The following is a 20,781-nucleotide window of genomic DNA, read 5'->3' on the forward strand; positions in this document are numbered from 1 at the left end:
ATCTCAGGGGAAATGAGTACAACCAGTTATTAAGACAACTTGATGTTGATTACTATATCCTACATGTAGGTTGTTCCAATGTTTGGATTAATCCACCTTCCATCTGTTACAGTTTTTCTTTCTTATCTCCGTTGGCAAGAATTTGTTGAACAGATCCACATTGAAACAGAGGCAGATTTGGTCAACTGCTTCTTAACAGGAGACACAAACTGGTACCTCTGCACATATTTGTATGTTCAACTTAAAGGAACTTTAAAAGTAGCAATTTGTTAAGGGCTTGCGCCAGGCTTTTCAATTTACAATTGCAGAGCACCTCCTCAAGAGTGGCCACCAAAGCATAACATTAGCCTAAAAATGAGTACTTCTCAGGGTCTGTTCAAGTTGGTCTTCATAATTTCTGCTGATCTCCCTTGTACATCCCGAACTCCAGAGGTACTGTCTTCCTGCTGCAGATAGCATAAAGTTTTAAGGGTCTTCATTTAGGTAACAGTAAGAGATAGCAACTTTCTCACAATCATAAACGTCAGCTAATCTTGCAACCTATCTGTAATCAGTAACTGGAAGCAGCATCAGCAGCTTCAGGGGAACCTTGCCTACCTGGCTCAGAGGGAAGTAGGATTTAGGAAATCATATAAGCAGGAAAACGTACCAGGGCAAGTAGGAAGGTAGAATTACTTTGACTGTTGTCTCACCTGGAGCATGCCTTTGTAGTTCAGGAAATCCTAATGCCCATCATTTCACTGAGCTTTTCCACTCTCTCAATAAGCAGAGAAGCCTATTTTAACAGGCGCTCCACAAGCTCTCAAGATATCAGGGGAAGCACTTGAGAGGATGAGGGGGATGAAGGAGGAGGAGGGTGGGGTGACTGCAGGCAGGACAGACCAGGAGAGGAAGGAAGCTATCCATCTTATCAGCGCAAGACTCATGTCCACCAGCAAAAGCACCTGTCCTGCATTAAGGATACCTTTATTGATGCAGCCAGAAACCAAGAGACTACCAGCAGCTGAAAGATTTCCACAGTACAGGTTGACTGGGGATCACTGGGGTTAGTGGATATAATTTAATCATTTTATATAAAAATATATACATCTAATTAATACATAAAAACCTGCTAATTTCCATTTCTAAATATAAGCTTGCATTTCTGAAATAGCAATTCTCTGGTTATATTTTTACTGACCTATCCTTACTGGCTTGTGTTTTGTTAACAATCTCCTGACTCAGCTCCTTCCCAAATGAGGAGTCAAACTGATGCATCTTTCATTGTAGGGTACCTGCTCCCTGTCTGACCACTCGTATTTCTCTTCTGCAAACCATTTCTAGTTTGATACACCTTCTGATGTAAGAAACCACGCAGTTCCCAAGGAACACTGCAGATTTCTAGTGATACAATAATGCAATTTTATTTCCCATTTGCTTCCCCAGACATTCCTGCTATTCCTTTTGCCTTTTTGACTGTTACTGAGCACTGAAATGATTTTTCCATCAGTCTATTTTAATCCTGAGACGATACAATGAGACCAGTTTTTCTGACATCCTTATGGTAACCTCCATCCATCATGATTACTGATGTTCTTTCTTACCCTTTACTTTCCTTTTTTTTTTGTTGTTTTCTTTTGATTTTTTTTTTAAACTAATTAAACCCTAAGATTTATTTTTTCTTAATCCACAACAACCTAATTTTTCTACAAGCCTTTGCAGGGAATTACATTGTGTGCATGTAAGAAAAACTAGAAGCCAACATCAACAAGATGATCTTCATGCACGTGCTCTAATAACTCTGTGCAGCAGAAGACTGCAATGCTTTCATCACTTCCTCATCAGCACTTTCTGCAGGCACTCATTGATCCTGCCCTTTACAACAGTTCCTCCATTTTCCCAGTTCAGAACAAGGCTGAGTTGTCATTTCTATGAACCCTTCCAGATGCCTTTTTAAAAAAAGTACCGCCTTGCCATATTTCATTCCTGTGATACCACAGTCAATTTAGGGAGACTTATACATCGCTGTAGCACTAACAGGTACATAGTTTGAGTCCATTTAAAAACTGTTCAGGATAAATACCAATAGGTCTTGAAAATACTTTCACAAATATGCCTAAACACGTGTCAAAAATAGGTATATACTAAATGGGCACAAGACACTTAACCCACAGAATAAAACTGCAGTACACGTTGTCAACTGGACCAGACTGCAAAGCCTGTGCCACAGCTCTGGGTACCGTTGGAAACTTTCTTTGAAACTGTCTACACATACATTGTAAATCACGAATCACAGAATTGAAGGGGTTGGAAGGGACCTCAAAAGATCATAAATACAGGGCTGTAAATAAAATACTTCTTTCACGTGCAGATTGCTTTAAATGAGGGGATACTTCATTTTAAGACAGATTTTCTCCATCATATTGTATCATGATCCATTATGTTAAAACCTTACAATGATTTATTACTCACAGCTCTTTTCCTTGATAGAAAACTAATTGTCAGTCCACAGTTCAAAACTTTTTTTGGTATCAGATCAACCAAGTGAAGTCTGGGATAGGAGTTTTTAATATTTCTATTTAATGGAAATATTAGATTGAAAAATGAAGGTATGATCGAAAAGCTAAATTCAGCTTTACAATTAATATTTTTTTGTAGCATCACCATCTAGTGGTCGCTCTCGTTAGCAACATACTGCTTTCCAGTACACCAAAGCCACATCAGCTTGGTCACCTTTTATTTGGTAGTAACTTGAGGAACCTCATGCTGCAGTCCCAAATTCCTACAAAAGATTTTGAAAGCTCATATTGAAGAAACTCTAGTACTAGCTGCCTGACTACCTGAAAGGGTTCAAGTGTCTGGGACAGAATACTTACGAAGGAAGTTTGCCCATTCTTCTTACCTGTTCATGATTCTCTATCACCAAGCACTCAAAAAAATGCATTTTACAGGGTGAAGAAGAGTTTCACTTCACTCAGTGTTAGAGAACAGAGGATAACAGATCTCATAGGTTAACTTCACATCTCTGATGCTTGAGGTACATAGGACACCGTTCCTCATAAACTGAGGAAGCTCAACCGTAACAAGGCAAAACCATCACATGCCCTATCTTATGTTTAAGCTTCAAATCAGTACAGATAGTATTGGTTACTTCATGATAACTGCGAACATCCAAAATCCTACCCCACCCTGAGGTAGCTCACCCCTCTTAGAAAACTACCTTGAGTTACTATGACACTTAATGTAAAACATCTGAAAATAGTGATTCCACACACATCCTCTAAACATTTAGGATATACATTTGACATTTTGGTTACTGAAGGATGCTCTTTGAAAACCATCCAAGCTTCCAAGCAAGTTGCAACAGCTGCTTTAAGTCCTACAGATGATGAAAACTTATCTTGAGGACAAAAACAAACTACTTAAAACCTTGCACACCTCAGTTAATCATTATCTTATATCCATGTTCTGCATTACTGCTCTAGACTGTAGAGAGCTTGCTAAAAACAGAAGGTATTCCTCAGAAAATCTGATTCTACTGCCCTCTGCAGCATTTCTCATAAAGCAGCGTATGACTGTAAAGCAGTGTTTACATCCAATAGGTTCTCCAAACTAACTCTGTATTTGAAATTTCTGAAGTATTTAGCATGTCTAATTAAAAAAACAGCCTTCCTGTGTTATTAGGATAATGAACTGGCTTACTAAAACTTCCCAATGCCCTCTGTTACATTTTGTTTCTTTAAACAAAGGCACTATTGAATACAGCTAATTAAGATCTTGTATACCAGCCAATACCTGGTCCCTACACCACAGTGCAGCAAGCCAAGCTAACAAATTCACAAAGCTCTCTCAACTCAGAGCTGTTGCTGTTAAATAGATCTTCAGCATGAGCTGAGGAACACGTCTTGAAGAGAGGACCAGCTACGCTAAGCATTCAATAGCAACCTGGGGTTTCTCTGACATACTCATAATCAAAAGTATAACAGAAATAAAACTCAAACACAGAACTACTCTATGTACTTTGGTTTCCCTACAGTTCAGGCAGTGAAAAAGACACCAAGGTAATTAGAGCCCTTTGAACTGTCTCAAGTAAAATGAAAGAGCATCTAGATTGATCTGCTTCTTAGAACTATCTCATATAACCATTATATACTTTTATCATTATTTGCAAAGGTATCTGGATTGTGAAATATATTAAACCTGATCTCTGACTACAGACAGTTGTGTTGTTTGCCTCTTTGACCTCTTTATTCTTTCTGAAATGCATGACTAAGCATGCTATAAATTAGGAAAAGTTTGTGCATAAATAAGTTCCCCTTAAGTCCCCAGTGGCAGTGTTTTATATATATATATATATATATATATATATATATATATATATATAAAATGAATACACACAAAATATTATGTATTACTTTAGGTATCCATGAGTTTATGGACACCTAGACATGGCAAAGTGTGTTACTGTGTGTGCGCCTTCATAAGCAGCACAAAATTGAGGTCCTAGCCAAGCCCAGAATGAGGTTTGTTGTGTTAGCTTTTTTACAAGGCTCCTCAGAAGTTAATATAGCCCACTTCAAATAGGTTACTCATTAGGACATGAAGAATATAGCTTGTCTTGCGCTTCCCTGGAGACTACAGAAACACACAGAGGATTTCTTACGGAGTTTTATGTAAAAATGTGTCCAATAACACCGTTTACATTTTTTAGAATCTTCAAAAAGATCAAAGACAATTATTAAATACACCTCCACTACAGCCTGTTCCTCTGTAGAATCCTTAGAAGTAGATAATAAGGAGCTGATGCTCAATATTTTTCCTTATAGTTACATTTCCAGAACATTTTAAGTTTAGAACAACTTTTTTCTTAAAATATCCTGGTGCTTTGTACAGTACTCCACTAATTTCAGTCAAAGGATACTACCACACCAACAACTCAAGCTAAAAATGTCAAAACGTATGCCCACCTTATCATTCTAAACCCCAAATACTCATTATCAAATCATTTTTCCATTTTTTTCTTCAAAAAAAAGCCAGATTCAGAAGTGTTTATAGAAAACACATCATTTTGTCTGGCACACTGAAACACCACGCTATTCAGAAAGTGATTAAGCTGCATTTCCCTACTAAATAAGTAAATAAAACTGCCTGCTACGACCCCGCAAAATCTTGCACACTTTTCTTACTGGACTTCCCATATAGGTACTTGATCAAACATTTAATAAAAACGATCTCAGAATTGATTCTGCAGAATCCTTGTAGAGAACTCAAAATGCAGCTGACAACGGTAACCATAGCGCCCAGTCACAACTCCATCTGAGACCTCATGTTACCTCAAGATTTGTTATCTGAGCTTTTTACAACATGTGCTTTTAATCACGATGTGTGGAACAAAGTCAATACCTTAATGTCTATACAGTGATTTTTACAAATGAGCAGTTCCATATAAGGAACTGTACCTGATGATTTTTTTCCCCCCCACGGAAGTATATACATCCATAAAGAGTATATCAAAACAGCTCACTCTCATAACTTAAAAAAATATACCTTTACTGGTGAAATATGAGAATGAGAAACGAATCCATGTACATTCTCAATCTGTGACAGATTCTTCTCTGATACGTGAACCAGCTCTGGACCCGTCACCTCATTGCTGATGTGGGGCGAGCTGTGCTCCTGCGGAGGTGTATCTTCATCCTGATAGCGGTATTTCTGAAGAAAACAATTAGAGAAAACGATTAGCCCGCCATGAAAATGTGAAAACATTATATAGAAAACTTAGGAGAGACAAATAGTTATTTTCTGACCCTGCTTACCTGAAGGTAATAAAATCTAGAAATAAAAGGTTTAAATTAATAATTTCAGTTTAAAAACTGGTCCCATCTAAAAACATTCCAGCCATTTGAAATGCTATCAAGAAATGCTCAAAATGCTCTAATGCTAGTTTGTCTGTTTGCATACAGTAACATGCCCACAAACTCTCTTGCAAAAAACTTTTTTCCTTACACTTCTAATACAGCATTATGTCCTGCCTTTAAAAACCATCAGACTCAAAAACTTTTTCCCCACTTCCTATTTAGCACATCTGCTAAAAGCCTTTTTTTTGTCAGCTGAAAGGTTTCAGCTTTTATGTTTTATGTTATGTTTTATGTATCAATACAGCACTCCACTGCTCCTAACTTTGTTATGAGACTACAGTACGTGGGCTTGCAACGAGACAGATGAAGCCTCTGTGATACAGAAGCCTCCACACAGAAACACAAGACATTACTCAGTCAGTCTTATTAATTTTCATTCAATTTCAAAAGCCAGAACCTATTATTTAGCCACCAGGGCTGTGTTCCAGTCAGAGTGCTGCAGCCACACTTGCAGCCCCCGCTAAGAAGTATGAATGAAGTCATGGGCACACGTAGTATTCACCTCTTCTCTGGATTGCGGAGTTAACTGCTCATCCAGCATTATGCATTGGTACAGTTTACATTAAAAAAATAGAAAAAGAGGTGCTGTGGAAAAGAACTCTCTCATGTAATGCTCTATAGACCAGGGCTATAAGCTCCTCAAAAAAAATCTTAAACTTGAAGGGCTATTTGGATTTTAATGTGATATTCAAGACTGGGAAATATTTTGCAAATAGTAGTAAAGTCAACTTGAAGCTATTAAAAAAACAGATTTCATCTTTAAAATACACTAACCAAACTACTTACAGGACAGCATTTCTAAGTGCCATATCTACAACACTTCTTATTCTAAAAGTTACCCAACTGTCCTCATCCTTTGCAGCAAATACTTCAGAGCAAAGCGCTTCAGCTTGGCCGTAAAGCAGATCATCTTACAACAGATGACTCTCCATGGTAGTGGAAGTGCTTTGTACTGCTTTACTCTTGAGCATCACCCCCAAAACACCCGTGCCTCTTGACATCTGGGGAGCACCTCACTGCTCCGTCGCCTCAACACTCAGGGTCAAACAGCCACCATCCACCCACTGCCCCTTCCATCCCTCTCCCAGGAGCTGCCATCACCTGAGCAGAGCAATTCAGTCATCTGCTTCAGTCATGCCACGTTAACTCTGCTGCTACACCTGAATCAAAATCCCATGCAATTTAAATCCTATACAAATCCAGAGGTGCATTTTCACAACACAGCCAGCTGATCCAAAGGGCAGCAGCCACACCAAAGAGCAGAACCCATTGGGGCTCTCCGGCCCCAGCTCTACAACTGCATCTCCCTGCCCCTTGCTTCTAGCATGTGTCTGACCCCACAAGGAGCACGCTCAGCGGGCTAATCCAGCAGCATGTTTGTTCCCTCTCCAGCGATATTAACTTGCTGCTCTTCTAATTCCCTAAAGCGGCTCACAACAAGATGAAACATGCAGCAGTGCTGGCACACCAGGGAGAAAGGGAGGGAGAGAGCCGTGGCAGCCAATCTCACAGTGGCTAGCAGAGACCATTGCTCTGTGTACAGCTAAAATAATCCAGTCCTGTGCCCAATCCAGGCGCCAAAGAGACCCTAGGATAGAAGAACCAGCCAAGAAACAGGCAAGACAGATCAAAGGAAAGACTAATGGCAAGTGTGGCAAAGCAGCTCCCAATTCACAGGCAGACCACCTCTGCCACACATCTCCCAGCACCCAGTTAGGCAGCAGCCAAGCCAGCTAACTACATTTTTAGGAAGCTTTATGGACTACTCTCTAAGTTATAATCATAATTTACAATGCAAAAGACAACACAAACACTAAACATTAACACACTTCTGACAGAGGTACTGCCCCAGAGGACTGGGTTGCAGATTTACAGGTGCCAAAATGGAGTCACAACGTTTCTCCTGATGCAATGCAGTTAACAAGATTTGTTCAAACTAGACTGCACCCTCAGTGGGTTTTGAACTGTCACTCAGTACTATGGACTAAGTTACCTGCTGGTGTAAACTATTGAAAAACCCATTTACTTCAATAAACCTGCGCTAGTTAATGTGACACCAGAAGATCTTCCAAAATCACCACAGTGAAATCATTCATCGTGCTAACTGGTCAGCCCCGCGGCCTCCCTACTTAAAATCACTACCCTAGCAGAGCTGAATAAAAAGAAAAATGGCCAAAGTATCTGCAAAAACGCACAGGATAAACACTTTTTTTTTTTTAATGAATGTTTTAAAGGACCATTTTTCAGAATATAGATCACCTGTTCATGGAAAAGGCACAGAAAAGCTTCAGGAAATTCCGTCTTTTCAAAAGAAAGCGTTTCAAACAAATTCATGTCTAGGGAGTACCCTAGATGTAATTAACTTGAGGCTTTATATTTTTAAGAAGTTACTCTACTGAGAGATCTTACTGAAAGATAATCAACAGAAAATTAAGTAACCTAAAGAACCCCTTAAACACGCCTTAAACAAGTGACCCACATCCGCAACAGCATGTAAGGCTGTAAATCTACAGATTCAGGCCACACAGAGCACCATGCTCGAGGACAAAAAATTAATCATGCAAAAACACCCTTAGCTGCCAGATAAGGTAATGACAAAGTGCAAGACAGCAAAAACTACGCTGATCTTCAGGACGGAATGCGTATCACAACCCAATTCACATTAGAGGCACACTTCAATCCCATCTGTTATATAAAAACAAAATTGAAGGCACTGCAACTTCTGGATGTACCCCCACATACAAAGAGATCAGTACTAAAACAGCTTGAACTTAAGAGGAAGAGTGAAAGGGTGCCTAAAAAAAAAAAAAAAATGCAGTAATAGAAGGTTGCCAGTTGGTCTTTCTTATACTGCCCTTCTCCTGCAGATTTTCACGCTCCTTATCCACACAACAGCAGCATTCCCAAGTCCCTTCACACTCCAAATAAAAAATACAAACAAACCCCAGGAAAACAGGCAGCCTGGTTTATATTGTTGTGTTTAGGCAACGTTTTAATTTTTGTTCTGGAAGTCCAACCACTATTTTGAAAAAGGGTAATGAGTGAGGACTTTGAGTCAATATAACCAGTTAAAATTGAGAAATCCATAGAAGTTCACAGAGTCACATCATCTCTGATGCAGCACGAACAGATAGCATGATAAAACAGTGTCTGCAGACCATTTGCTCATGACAAGCCAAACTGAAATACTTGTCCTTATTCAGTCACTGCTCTACTTCAGACGATAAGCTTAACCTGAAGGGACCCTTCAGCAGACCATGCCAGCAATTCGGGTTGTTGGGAAACGCGGCCCTACATCCAACATCCCCACTCCTGCATAAAAGCACTAGGATGCAGCATGTCAAAAGCAGATGAGCAGGAAAATCTAAATATCTACAATCCCTCTCTCACTCCCCCCCCCCCCCAAAAAAAAAAAAGCATTCAGAACTCTGACTTTCAGATACCAGTCAGCAGAAAATAAGCTCCAATAGCTGCAGCAAGCAAAGCAACAATACAGCCAAATTCCCCATAATCTTACTACAGTAAAATTAGGACAAATTAAATAGTAAATTAAGATCCTAGCATATTCTGTATGAGTCTTCCCTGTAGTGTAGTGGAAGTGCGAAGCCAGAAGCAAGCGCTCAGGCCAACAGTGTCTTGTTCACTGAAGAAGGAAAAGGATACAAAGCAAGGAGTACACTCAGCTGCTGCGGAATGGAAGTCACCTTGAAAACTTGTCATTTGTGACAACTGGCAGATGACAAAAAACAAAATGAAGCCTCATTGAAGGTAAGCAGCAATTCACACTGAAAAGCTGAAAGCCTGCTGCTAGCAAAGCCACTTCAGTAAGGTAAGAGAAGCAGGTAAGTGGTGGTGCATCTTCAGAACTTCTTCACTGATCACAGAATAGGACATTTAGTATTATTCTCAATGTAGGTCCCCACATATAATAAACTCCACGATTTGAAATTAGAGCGATTTTTTTAAACAAGCATTCAGAACATTGAGTAATAACTCCTTTGTTCTCAAATAATAGCAATGAGTTTTCTTTTAATAATTAGAGCTAAGACAAACCATAAGGGGAGCAGCCTTTTAGAGTTTCCCCCTTCAGTTTGACGTTGTACTTTGGGTAAAACCACATGCAGCATCATAATTAGGTCACAGTGCTCCATCATATGTGAAAATACACAGCTAGTGGGAAATGCAAGCATTTAGGCAGCACTTCATGTCACAGATACTCCGAAATAGCCAGTTTAAGATGCTCATGTTTACAAAATATCAGAAATACTCGGTGACAAGAAATTCACCTGTTCCACAATGCCAATGTAAAGAGGCCAAACAAGGAGCAGTCAGACTGACAACGTTGTTTTCCTGTAGTCAAAAAACACTAAAGGGAAATGGAAAACACCATTTCATAGAATTACTTCTGTCAGCTGAGTTGTTTCTTTACGTAAAGGACTGAACAGGTTACACTGCATTATGATTTCACCTTTTACTTTCAATATTGGCTCAGTTTTAAGCATTCAAGAGTTATTTTCTGAGAAGACACTGCTATGTTATTTTTAGTGCAGCACAATCCTGCAACTTCACTTCAAACAAATAAAACTGAGAAGCGCCAAGTGCAGAACCCCCTGCGCTCCCAGCAGGTCACGGTTAGTCAAACCTAACGCCTTCAGTGCAGCTGGGATTTAGGTAGCACAGAGCTCTCCCTCTCTATTTATTAAAAGCAGGGCACGTGCAGGCAATCACAGGCTGGCTGATGGTGGAAGCACCGCTGGGTCCACCCAGAGTAGGGGGCCCAGCCCCGTGCCCAGGCAGGCTCTGAGGGTGCAGGCCCTGCAGGGAGCAGGCCCCCAGCGTCTCCAGCAGCCTGCGCCCGCGCTCAGCCACCCACACCGCACCGAAACGCTTCCCGGGGTTCAGCAGCAACCCCTGGGGTCCGGTTTGTGCCCACTGCCTCCTGTCCTGGCACTGGGCACCCTAGGCAAGAGCCTGGCTCTTCCTTCACTGCACCCTCTCTTCAGGAATTTTTAGGCCCTGCTGAGTTGAGCCCTCTCTCCCCCAGGCCGAGCAGGCCGCCATTTGGGTATCGTGAAAGCCCAACAGCCAGATATTTTAACGTACAGCACTGCTAAAGCAACTGATCTCGAGAAACTAGCAGCCTGCAGGACATCAGCACAGGGACAAGGACCCACGCTGGGGACCCCAAGCAGCGGCACCGGGGGGCTGCCCCCAGAGGGAGCCGGGGACAAGTCACCGGGGGACAAGTCACCGGGGTGCGAGGCAGCCCAAAGGGGCCGCTGGCGTGCGAGGACAGCGGAAAATGCCGCTGTCACTCAAATCCGGCACAAAACGCCTCAAGTGGATGCTGGATATTCACTGGATATTTTTAGTTTGGTCTTAAAGCGAACAGCATCCCTCGTCGGCAGCTCAACTGGCACCATGAAATTCCAAATTGTATTTTGGTCCTACGGCTTTCCTCCCAAATTTGTGATGTTGTAATGAAGGGACGTGCAGTTCCCCAAAGAATGAAAAGCCTTGACTTTACAGCAAACAGTTTCTCAGCTGCATCAATATACACGTACATATTTACAACTGAAAAATGCTTTGGACACATGAAAGACAAGTAGTTACAAAACAAGGCAAATCCTTGCCTACTGGAAATAAAGCCCTCAGCCTTCAATTCCACAATAAGTCATTTACACTAGTGAAAGAGCCATTACAAACAGATCAGACTCCTCCCTCCCAACCTAGCGACTTTTTTTTTTCCAACATCAACAACATATTGTGATACCAGCATATATATAATATAAATGTACTGCACAGACACGCATGTATGCATGCCTGTGTGTATATGCACATACACAGCTGCTCCCAATTTACAGAAATACAGCTTTTTTTGTTAAGAACATTGAACATTGGCTTGGAAACACTGAATATGTAAAATAACTTTTGGAAACAGATTGCTGAATCTGTTCACAAGTAACTTCACACACACAACCCTTATTTTTAAATGGGCTTTCTTAAAGGGGCTTTCCAGCAGTTACAGTTCTCATCACATCCTTCAATTCCAGTGTTAATTTTTCTGGAAAAAGCAGTTTAAACCACTCTGACTACATTGCTTACTATTCTGAGAATTACCAAATTGTGTATGTTTTATTGCTCTAGACCCCAAACAGTTGATGGAGTCCTAAAATGACTAAATGCCCGAGGGCACTGTTAAACCCAAACCTGCCACTAACAATTGCTTCTATCAATATGATGTCAGGAGGCATTTCCAGCCCTGCATCTCAGTGCAAGTCTCCCATGTATTTAATTCTTCACAGCTGAAGAAAATGAAAGCCAAGTGCAATAAACTGATTACATGATGATTAATGCTGATTAATGGAGAATGACGACATTTTACATGCAGCATTCAGTAAATTCAAAATGTTGTTCAAAGGGATCTCTAAAGAGTAGGCATGATAATTCATTACTTCTGTCACAATCACCAAGAGCTCCCTCCGATAATCAAGTAATGCCTGGAACAAAATACATGCTATTTAATCGGAAATTTAAAGCACAGTTACAGCACACATCCTGGCAATCATTCATAGCCTATTAAACCCAGTTTATATTTCCAGGAAAGTCCTTTTATAGACCCACCTTACATCCAAACATTAAAGAGATTGTGTTGTTGGTACATGCTACTTTACAGTGGCACAGCATCGGAGAAAAACAATCCAAGTTTTTTATGCTAGGAGACATTTTTTCAGACCCTGTGCACTTCAATCGATCCACGACTGAGATTCCAGAAAAATGCCTCTGTAAGCGCTGCTTGCTGCCTGTCTTTGACATTTATTCTAGGTCCATAGCGTTCAAAAATAAGCCTTTACATCAAATAGGTTCGATCCTTCAGGAAAGATTTCGCTCCATATTAGAAACCAGATCTTAAAAAAGGCAAGCCAAAAAATCCTGTGTCCATTTTTAAATTTTTCGAGTCAGCTTTGTATGTAATTATGCTAGCGTCAGCTCCGAGTGGCAACTGTATCGCGGCCCGAAGTAATAGCGGGATGCTTGCAGCCGGAACCTGGGGCTCGATCCAGCAAGGCAGCTCCACCTGCTGCAGTGCAAGGTCTGCTGTCTCCTCCATGAAAAGAGAAGCAACTCCAGCAGAGCCACTCTGCTCGTGTATGCTGGTTGCTGAGGGGAGGGGCAAGATGTTGCAGCAAGGGACTCGTACACGGCCCGACCGAGACAGACCCAGCACCTCCCGCAAGGTGCTTTCGCACTGCACCAATGAGCAAGTGAAAGCCCCTTCTAAAATCACATGTGCATAATTATAACGCCGGGAAGTTGTAAGGCTAACAGCGGGGGATCTGCTGAGCTGCAGTTTATGCTAGCTTGTTCAAGGAAATACAAGCAGACCACAGAACGAATGGCTATGGGATATTTAATCCTCATTTTCTAACATAAAAACAAATCAAGGTTAAATAACGCATTAAAAAAACCCTTAACTGCTGAGAAAAACTCTTAATGGTCTACCAAAACCAATACACAAACAGCAACAGAAATAGACAAATATTCTCCAACTTCAACACAATGAAATCAGAAGCTGCATTTTTGCTCCCGGTTGTCTCTAGGAAAACATGAATAATTTGGACCAGGCATCAATTTGGTTATGGGCCACTGTTGGTAAAGTGATAAACTAATTCATTTCAAGCAACAGCACACGTGGACACTCGGGGAAAAAAAAAATTACAGAAAAAGCGCTTTTTTCTTTAGAAAAGAACTGAATATGGCCACGGTTGCCTTAAGGTTTTTGTTCTTTGTTGTGTGTTAAAAAAAAGGCAGTCTTAAACTTGTTAAATACGTGTTTTTGGTGTGGTTTTGGTGGTTTTTTTTTTTGTTTTGTTTTGTTTTTGTGTGCGCGCGTGCACGTGTGTTGGGAAAGGGAGGAATCAAGCTCTATAAGGATTCAAACTTTATTCTATTTTTCTTGTGATTTTTTTTAAATTTATTTTATTTAATTTTTTTATTTTTTTTAGGACTACCATAGTCCCTGCAGAATTTTAATGTATTTATATGTTATGGCATCACATTACAGAATTTTATCACAAACACACTGATTTCTCTTCATTGTACCATAAGGTGACAGCCCTTACGAGAAACGCACTTTAATTGTACTAGAAGATGAAAGCAAGTATTTAATATTCCCAGAAATGTCTGCTCTTCTCTTTAGGTTGCAACTGCTTGCCGAAGTTTACACCTGTAGCAGTCTGTCATCATCTCCCTTCTACTTCCTTTAGTTTACCTGATAAGCACCCCTTGAGGTAGAAAGTTTAACATGGTGAAAAACTGACAGCCACACTTGCAGCTCAGAAAACAGCAACTTCATGAATTCTACTGGAGACCGTCATTTTTACATAAATGTGCAGATTGAGGAAATTGAAACTAAGGCAAGATGTCTGGAGAAAAACGTGTAACTCAGCCCACAGTAAACCTCAAAATAAACTTCATTTGCATGAGGACCTCTTTCTTGGTAGGAGATGCAGGGACTACAGATGACAGCCTTTCCATACTAATAAGCAGAGCTGTCTTTCCCCCATGTGCCATGACCTACACTTCTTCACCAGCCAGCCCTAGCTGTGGCTTCCTACAACAGGTCATCTTCTGCATGCATGGGCAGCAACAATGGCAGGACCAAAATTAAACTTTGAAGTGTTTATCTTAAACATCTTGGAGACAGAAAGGCAGTAAATGATACGTACACGAAGATACACCTTGTGTGTGTACCTACATTAGGTTAAGCTTCTCTTATACATATATTTAAATCCAAGGGCAGCCTTAAAGTATAATCAATAACTGAAGAACATAAAAAGCCCTCTAATTTCCTTGTGCTGGTTGGGGATCACAGCATAGTCTCTTCTCTGAAGAACTAGGGCAAAGCACAAGTGAAAAAACTTCAATACAGCACATGAAAAAGGAAAAAAATGCACCAGGGGAAACAGCTGGCAAGCACCGCCTGCTCTACAAGGAGCACAAGAACGTTCGCATACCACAACACCACCTCTTCTACACTACAGCTCAACAATCCATCTTACTTCCATATATTTAATCACATTAATAGCAATTTCTTACTAAAATAATACGTTCAAATGCATGGCAATTTCATTATGAAGTCAAAGAGCAAAAGCAGTTCGTTCTTGAACGTTGCACAAATAGCTTTTTGTGATGCAGAAAATATAAGCTCTAATGTGCCATGGGCATAGAAGAATCAATAAGAAGATAACAGTCCACACATCTACGAAAGATTCCATCAGTAAGATATGAAAGAAGAGAAAGCTTAAGGCAATTACACCTACATTGTTGATGAAGACCACAGAACATTTGAATCCTTCAACTGTATTTTTTACAGCTACAACCAAATAAATTGCTTACATATCAAAACCGTCTTGAACTTTATTCTAAAAAGTTACCTTGTTTATCACATCTAGTCATGCACAAACCTAAGAATACAATATTTAAGTTTGAGTTAAAATATAGTTTGCTGACTAAATTCTGAGATTTACCTGTAATAGTTTCACTTGTTCGTAACAATTATTTGTACTCAAAGGCATTTTAAATATGCAGCTGCAAGCATAAAACATCCTGAAATATAAACAATCATAAAAGCACCTGTACTCAGAATATTTGGAAACCTACTTTTGAACTCTACAGAGACATAACCCCATTTAACTATTGATCTGATTCCAATTCAAAGTTACTGTTTCAAAACATAAAAAGCAATCAATTAATACATTAAGCTGTTAATAAGAATAATACGGCCTTAACTTCTTAAGTATCTCACAATGCTTCCTCTCAAGTTACCAGACTCTGTTCGGTGTTAACCCATACAATCTTGAGTTCCTTCAGTTTAGGCCCTCTGTTTCCATGCTGATGATAGAAAATTTTTAAACTAGGAGACTGAAAAGTACAGTATCAGGACTTCTATCTGATGGTGCCATATACAAGGAAAAAAACAAGTCAGAGTTCACTGAACATAGAAAAAGAAAAACCTAAGTTCTCTTCTTGCATTAGGAGGGTTCCACCTGGTAATATACAAAAATGTATGTGACCTTTTATATGCAAAAAATATCTAAAAAAAATCAAAACTTTTAAAAACTGCCATTTACTCAAAAATTGTATCACTAAAACTGACTTTTCATGCTTATGAAAACACTACATAAAAAGGAATTGCCCTCATTCCAAGTTTCTTTTGCATGTTTACTTGGCAATAATCTATCTTTCGGCATAGCTCCCATGTGCCCAATAAAAATACCAACATCATTAAGGCCTTCAATTAGTAAGCAAGACTAATTTTGTTATTATCATAAAATAAGAAAGCTGTTACACTTCCAAGACTCCCTGAGCAGTATGAACATTGGATAGAGAGAAACAAATGTTATGCAGCATCAAAAAAGCACTCCCAGCCTCTCAAGCACTTAGTACTTCTGGTCAGCATTTGCCCACTTTTTTTTTTTGACCAAACATGCTGGGGGTGCCCATTTGATCAATCCATGTGTTCTACCCAAATCCTTCTATACCACCAGTTAGGAACCAGGAACCTCATAAGAAGCGAGACCTGGAGTTTTTAAATAGCATGAGGAAGAGAACAAACTTGGCAAGTATCACTGCAGGCACCTGGCAGTCTGGTGGGACTCCAGGTCCCCGATCCCCAGAAGCCTGATCTGGTATACTTCCAGAATACAGTCCAATTTAAAGAAACAAAGTTTCAGATTTAAATTACTTCTAATGCTAAGAACTGTTTTAACCTCTTTGCCTCATAGTTTTAGCACATATAGTATTGAAAGAGTACACAGAACTCCAAAATTAATCTATGTAAAGAAGCGCGGATACTGGTTGAAGATTACCTCATAATAACAGAAAACTCTAAAGTAGTGACTGTAACTCAAGGAGTAATGGTGTAAGCAATTTCTGTAAGGTAAATGAAATTTGAACTCTAGTTTCATGAAGGATATCGGGTGCGTACCGCATCCATTAGCATCCATGAGGCTCCCTGGCGTGGCTGCTGTCACTCCCTGACATAGGAGATGTCTATCCAAACCAATTTTGAGAAAGCAGCCAAAAACGCACTGCTTGTTTCTGCACATACCTGAATTGCCAGGAAAGTCACTTGCACAATGCTTTCAGGCGAAAAGGTTTATTTACTGAAAACACTGACCTGAAAATTCCCCTTGTACAAGCTAACTGCAGCAGCTACTCCTGTCTTAGAAGCACCTGTCTGCCAGCTTGACAGGTAAATGTGCATGCAGTTGAACCTGCAGCTCCTGTCACACCTTCGGTTCAGAACACTGATGTGCATCTGCCCTTCAGGAGCTTCATGTGCACACAATTTGCAGCGCCCACTCAGTCTGACCCATATGTGCCCAACACAATCATCGCAGAACACAGAAGAAGAGAATCCTTCACATTGTTTTAACAAAACACTTCCATCAACAATAGAAAAATCTCTTCTGGGACAATCAGAACACTGCTGGCTCTTAAGGTTCCAAAGTCTTGAAGAACGTTACAGCCCCGTTAACTTCAAAGGCAAAGTGAAATGCTATTTTGGGAAAGGAATTTAATTAATAACATCACTTTTTAAAACTTGCCCCTTCAGTGGCATTTAAGTCCAGAACAGGTCGTATGAATAGAAGCTTTTCAGTAGGTGTTCGTGATTTTCTCCCAGTTTATTCCGAGTCTTAAGCTGTTAAGCTGACGACAGATCTGGGACATCACTCCAACGAGGTCCTCCATAAGGCTTGATAAGTCAACCCAAAAACCGCACAAGAGCACTTTCCTTGCCCAATGACCATCATTAGGGGCGCTATAAGCTTTTGGAGTTCTCTTCAGTCCAAATCGGAGGAGAAAAGTCCAGCATTATACTGGAAAAAGAACCCAGAGGTGCCTGCTTTATGATGTCCTCTAAAAGCAAAAATAATCAGGCTTCAGAAGAGCAGGGAGCAGCTAAGGAGACACGTATCAAAAGCGTGCCTCCAAATGGAGTAAGGTGAGGGAAAGGCCGCCTAAGCAACAACAAGCAGAATTCATATACCAAGAAAGATATTAAGAATGTCAATATCAAGAATGTCAAATAGAAAAATGTTAAAAGCCTTGCAGCTTATAACAGAATGGTAGCGCATCTTGCCAAAAGTTGCACAAACACATGCTTGACTTGGCAGCTGCGAAGCTCTTACAACTTCATGTTTCCGAATTTCAAAGGCCCAGAGTGTAATCTCTTTCCCTTCCTCCTGATATTTTGGAAGTAGTCTAGCCCTCCTGGAGCACGCCTTTACATTTTCAGTTTCCCCACAAGAAATCCCTGAGAATTAGAGGTGACAGAATTGACCTCCTGTTAAAGTCTCTGCTGTAAAGAAATTTTATCATGTTTCAATATATATTTACAGCTTTTTGAGAAAAAAAAAAAAAGTGTTGACTACTTTGAATAGACTGTACTCTGATTAAAATACACCTCAGCTAGGAAATCCCTAAAACCAGGAAGTACTACACCACTTCAAACATACTCAATGCGTTTAGAAACAGCTGGTTGTGGCTGTCAGGTAAGCACCCACCCAGCTGCTTGCTCACTCCCAACCTAGAGGAACAAGAAAGAATTTAATAGGAAAAAAAAAAACAGGAACAAACAAAAAATAACTCGGAGATTGAGATGAAGACAGTTTAATAAGTGTAGTGGGGAGGGACATGATGCAAAGGCAGTCACCACCTCAAACCAACAGACAGTGAGACTGATGTAAACCAATCTCCAACCAGCAGCTACACTGGAAGACCTGCTCCCCAGCCTTACTGCTCAGCATGCCACCAAAAGGCATGAAATATCTCCTCCATCAGTTTGGGTCAGCTGCCCCAGCTGTGTCCCTACCAGCCCACTTGCAGAGGCAGCAGCAGGATAAAGCAGAGAAGGCCTTCGTATCCCCAGCACAGTTCAGCAACAGCTAAAGCACTGGTGTTATCGACACTGTTTGGGTCAAAAACCTAAAACGCCACATGGCTGCTGTGAAGTAAATCAGCCAACCCAGCCCAACTCAGTACACAGCCTGACCTGAAAAGTCCTGTACAATGAAGAACTGTGAGATCTTGGCAGAGTTACACGGACAGCATTCAGAAACTTGGCTGACATCACTTAGAATAATCATATACTTTTATTCTAAAAGCTGCCTTTGATGTGTTGTTCCAATCTGTCCACAGATAGGAAATGAAAATAAAAGCACTCAGATTTAGCCTTGTTTAGTTCCATCTGACCCTCAAAGATTCCTTGTGAGCTACAGACACTTCGTTCTAAGGATAAAACTGCTCAGCTATAAAAGCCCGTTAAACAAACCTTCTGAGCACCCCAAAAGCTTCACTCTCATACCCATCGACCCTTTCCCACCCCAATGAAGCTTCCAGTTGCTTTGGATTTGAAGTGGATCAACCCTAAATGCAAGAGATAAAGATTATTAGGCAAGTAAGGTTATAATTTGAAGGCTATGCTCAGTGGGAAAGATGGAATCCTACAGGGTGTGATTAGCTGGGACTGCTCTCCCCAGTGTCAAGACCAAACCAGAACAAGGATCTAATTTATCACTGTGGATCACTCTCTGCAGGACCCAAGCTAATCATATCCTCCTTAATTAGACTGAGACAGAACGCTAGCTTGATTGAGACTGTCATGCAAAAATTACTGGGGAGGGACTGGTGCAGGGAGGAAAGAGACAACATTTGCTCAGGGATTATTCTAGAATGGATAATGCATGAAGATCCCTCTGCTATTGAAGGATTGCTCAGAATCTGATTAATTTCATACTGTCTTTTTGAAAGAGTTCTTTTCAGAGCAGCAGTTTTCAATTGTGGACTACCTCTTATATGGTCTGTGCAATGTAGATGTAGCTAAGAAAAGCAGCACTGCTATTGAGTGACTCTCAAACTATTAATCAAGCATCTGTGCCTCCACTGGAAAAATGAGGGCACCTAGGCTTAAAAAAAAAGTGAAAATCCGGGAAAGGAAATACAATAACAATACATGCTTTTATCCAGTGAAGTCTCATACTACAGTTTCATTTCAGCAGCTTTTCATGCTTCCCTGACACAACATCGAGAAAAGACAGCAATTGGATATGTTTCTGCTCTACTGCTTTGATGCAGCGCCATCCGAGTAGAGGCTAAGAGCCACTCACAGCCGGTGTAGACGAAGTGCTTCCACAATACTAACAAAGGGTTGAGTTTTTTTTTCTCCACTGCAGACAGTGAGAAGGCTGTTCCCAGAGACAAACAGATCACTTCCACTGCTGAAAAACCATAAAAGCAGATCATGTCCTAATTATAAAATAGTTTACCAAGAGAAGGAGAGAATCTAGGCACCAAGAGGATTCTGTCAATGCTCAGTTATCTGTCAATATTGGGCCCTGCCTAAACTACTTACAGTTTGCACTGTTTCAGCGTTCTGTCCCCCATCAACACCATAACCCTCTTGGCACAGCTACTATTCCGCCAGTCGTTTCCCAGTACCCGTGCAGGATCTGCTCTATCCTTGCTGCAGAACTTGGCACATCTTGTTGAGCTTCTTGAACCTCCTCCTAGCCCAGTCCCCCAGGTCAGAGGTCTCTGTGCTAAGGTCCTGCAGTTTCCTCTGTTTGCCACTTGACCTAGAGGAGCATCATCTGTCACCTGGCTTGGGGTGTGCTGTGTCATCCTTGCAGTAACTCGTGGTTTGAGTTGTATCTGCAGTTTATGAACAAAACTTTCAAAAATACTGACCCTAGACTAAGGCCTGCTCATCAACCCTGCCTATTCAACATGTTTCTAAACCATTGTACTTCAGCAAAAACCTAGGGCATCACACACACGCCCTTATAAAACACCAGCAGCTATTGGAACACCAACTGCA

The 20,781-nt window shown here is 40.6% G+C and overlaps 1 protein-coding gene across 6 annotated transcripts in view; it reads right to left on the minus strand.

Annotated features, from left to right (window-relative positions):
• DLG1 (discs large MAGUK scaffold protein 1) overlaps nt 1–20,781 on the minus strand; it is a 148,340-nt gene that overhangs the window by 89,143 nt on the left and 38,416 nt on the right. For all 6 annotated transcript variants that reach the window (XM_084291883.1, XM_084291881.1, XM_084291879.1 and 3 more), the window contains exon 4: nt 5,527–5,691. In XM_084291883.1, coding sequence (XP_084148009.1) covers nt 5,527–5,691 — 165 coding nt within the window. The remainder of the gene's footprint in view (nt 1–5,526; nt 5,692–20,781) is intronic.

Source organism: Netta rufina, assembly GCF_964035555.1.
Source record: "Netta rufina genome assembly, chromosome: 9".
In the NCBI taxonomy this organism is placed as follows: Eukaryota; Metazoa; Chordata; class Aves; order Anseriformes; family Anatidae; genus Netta; species Netta rufina.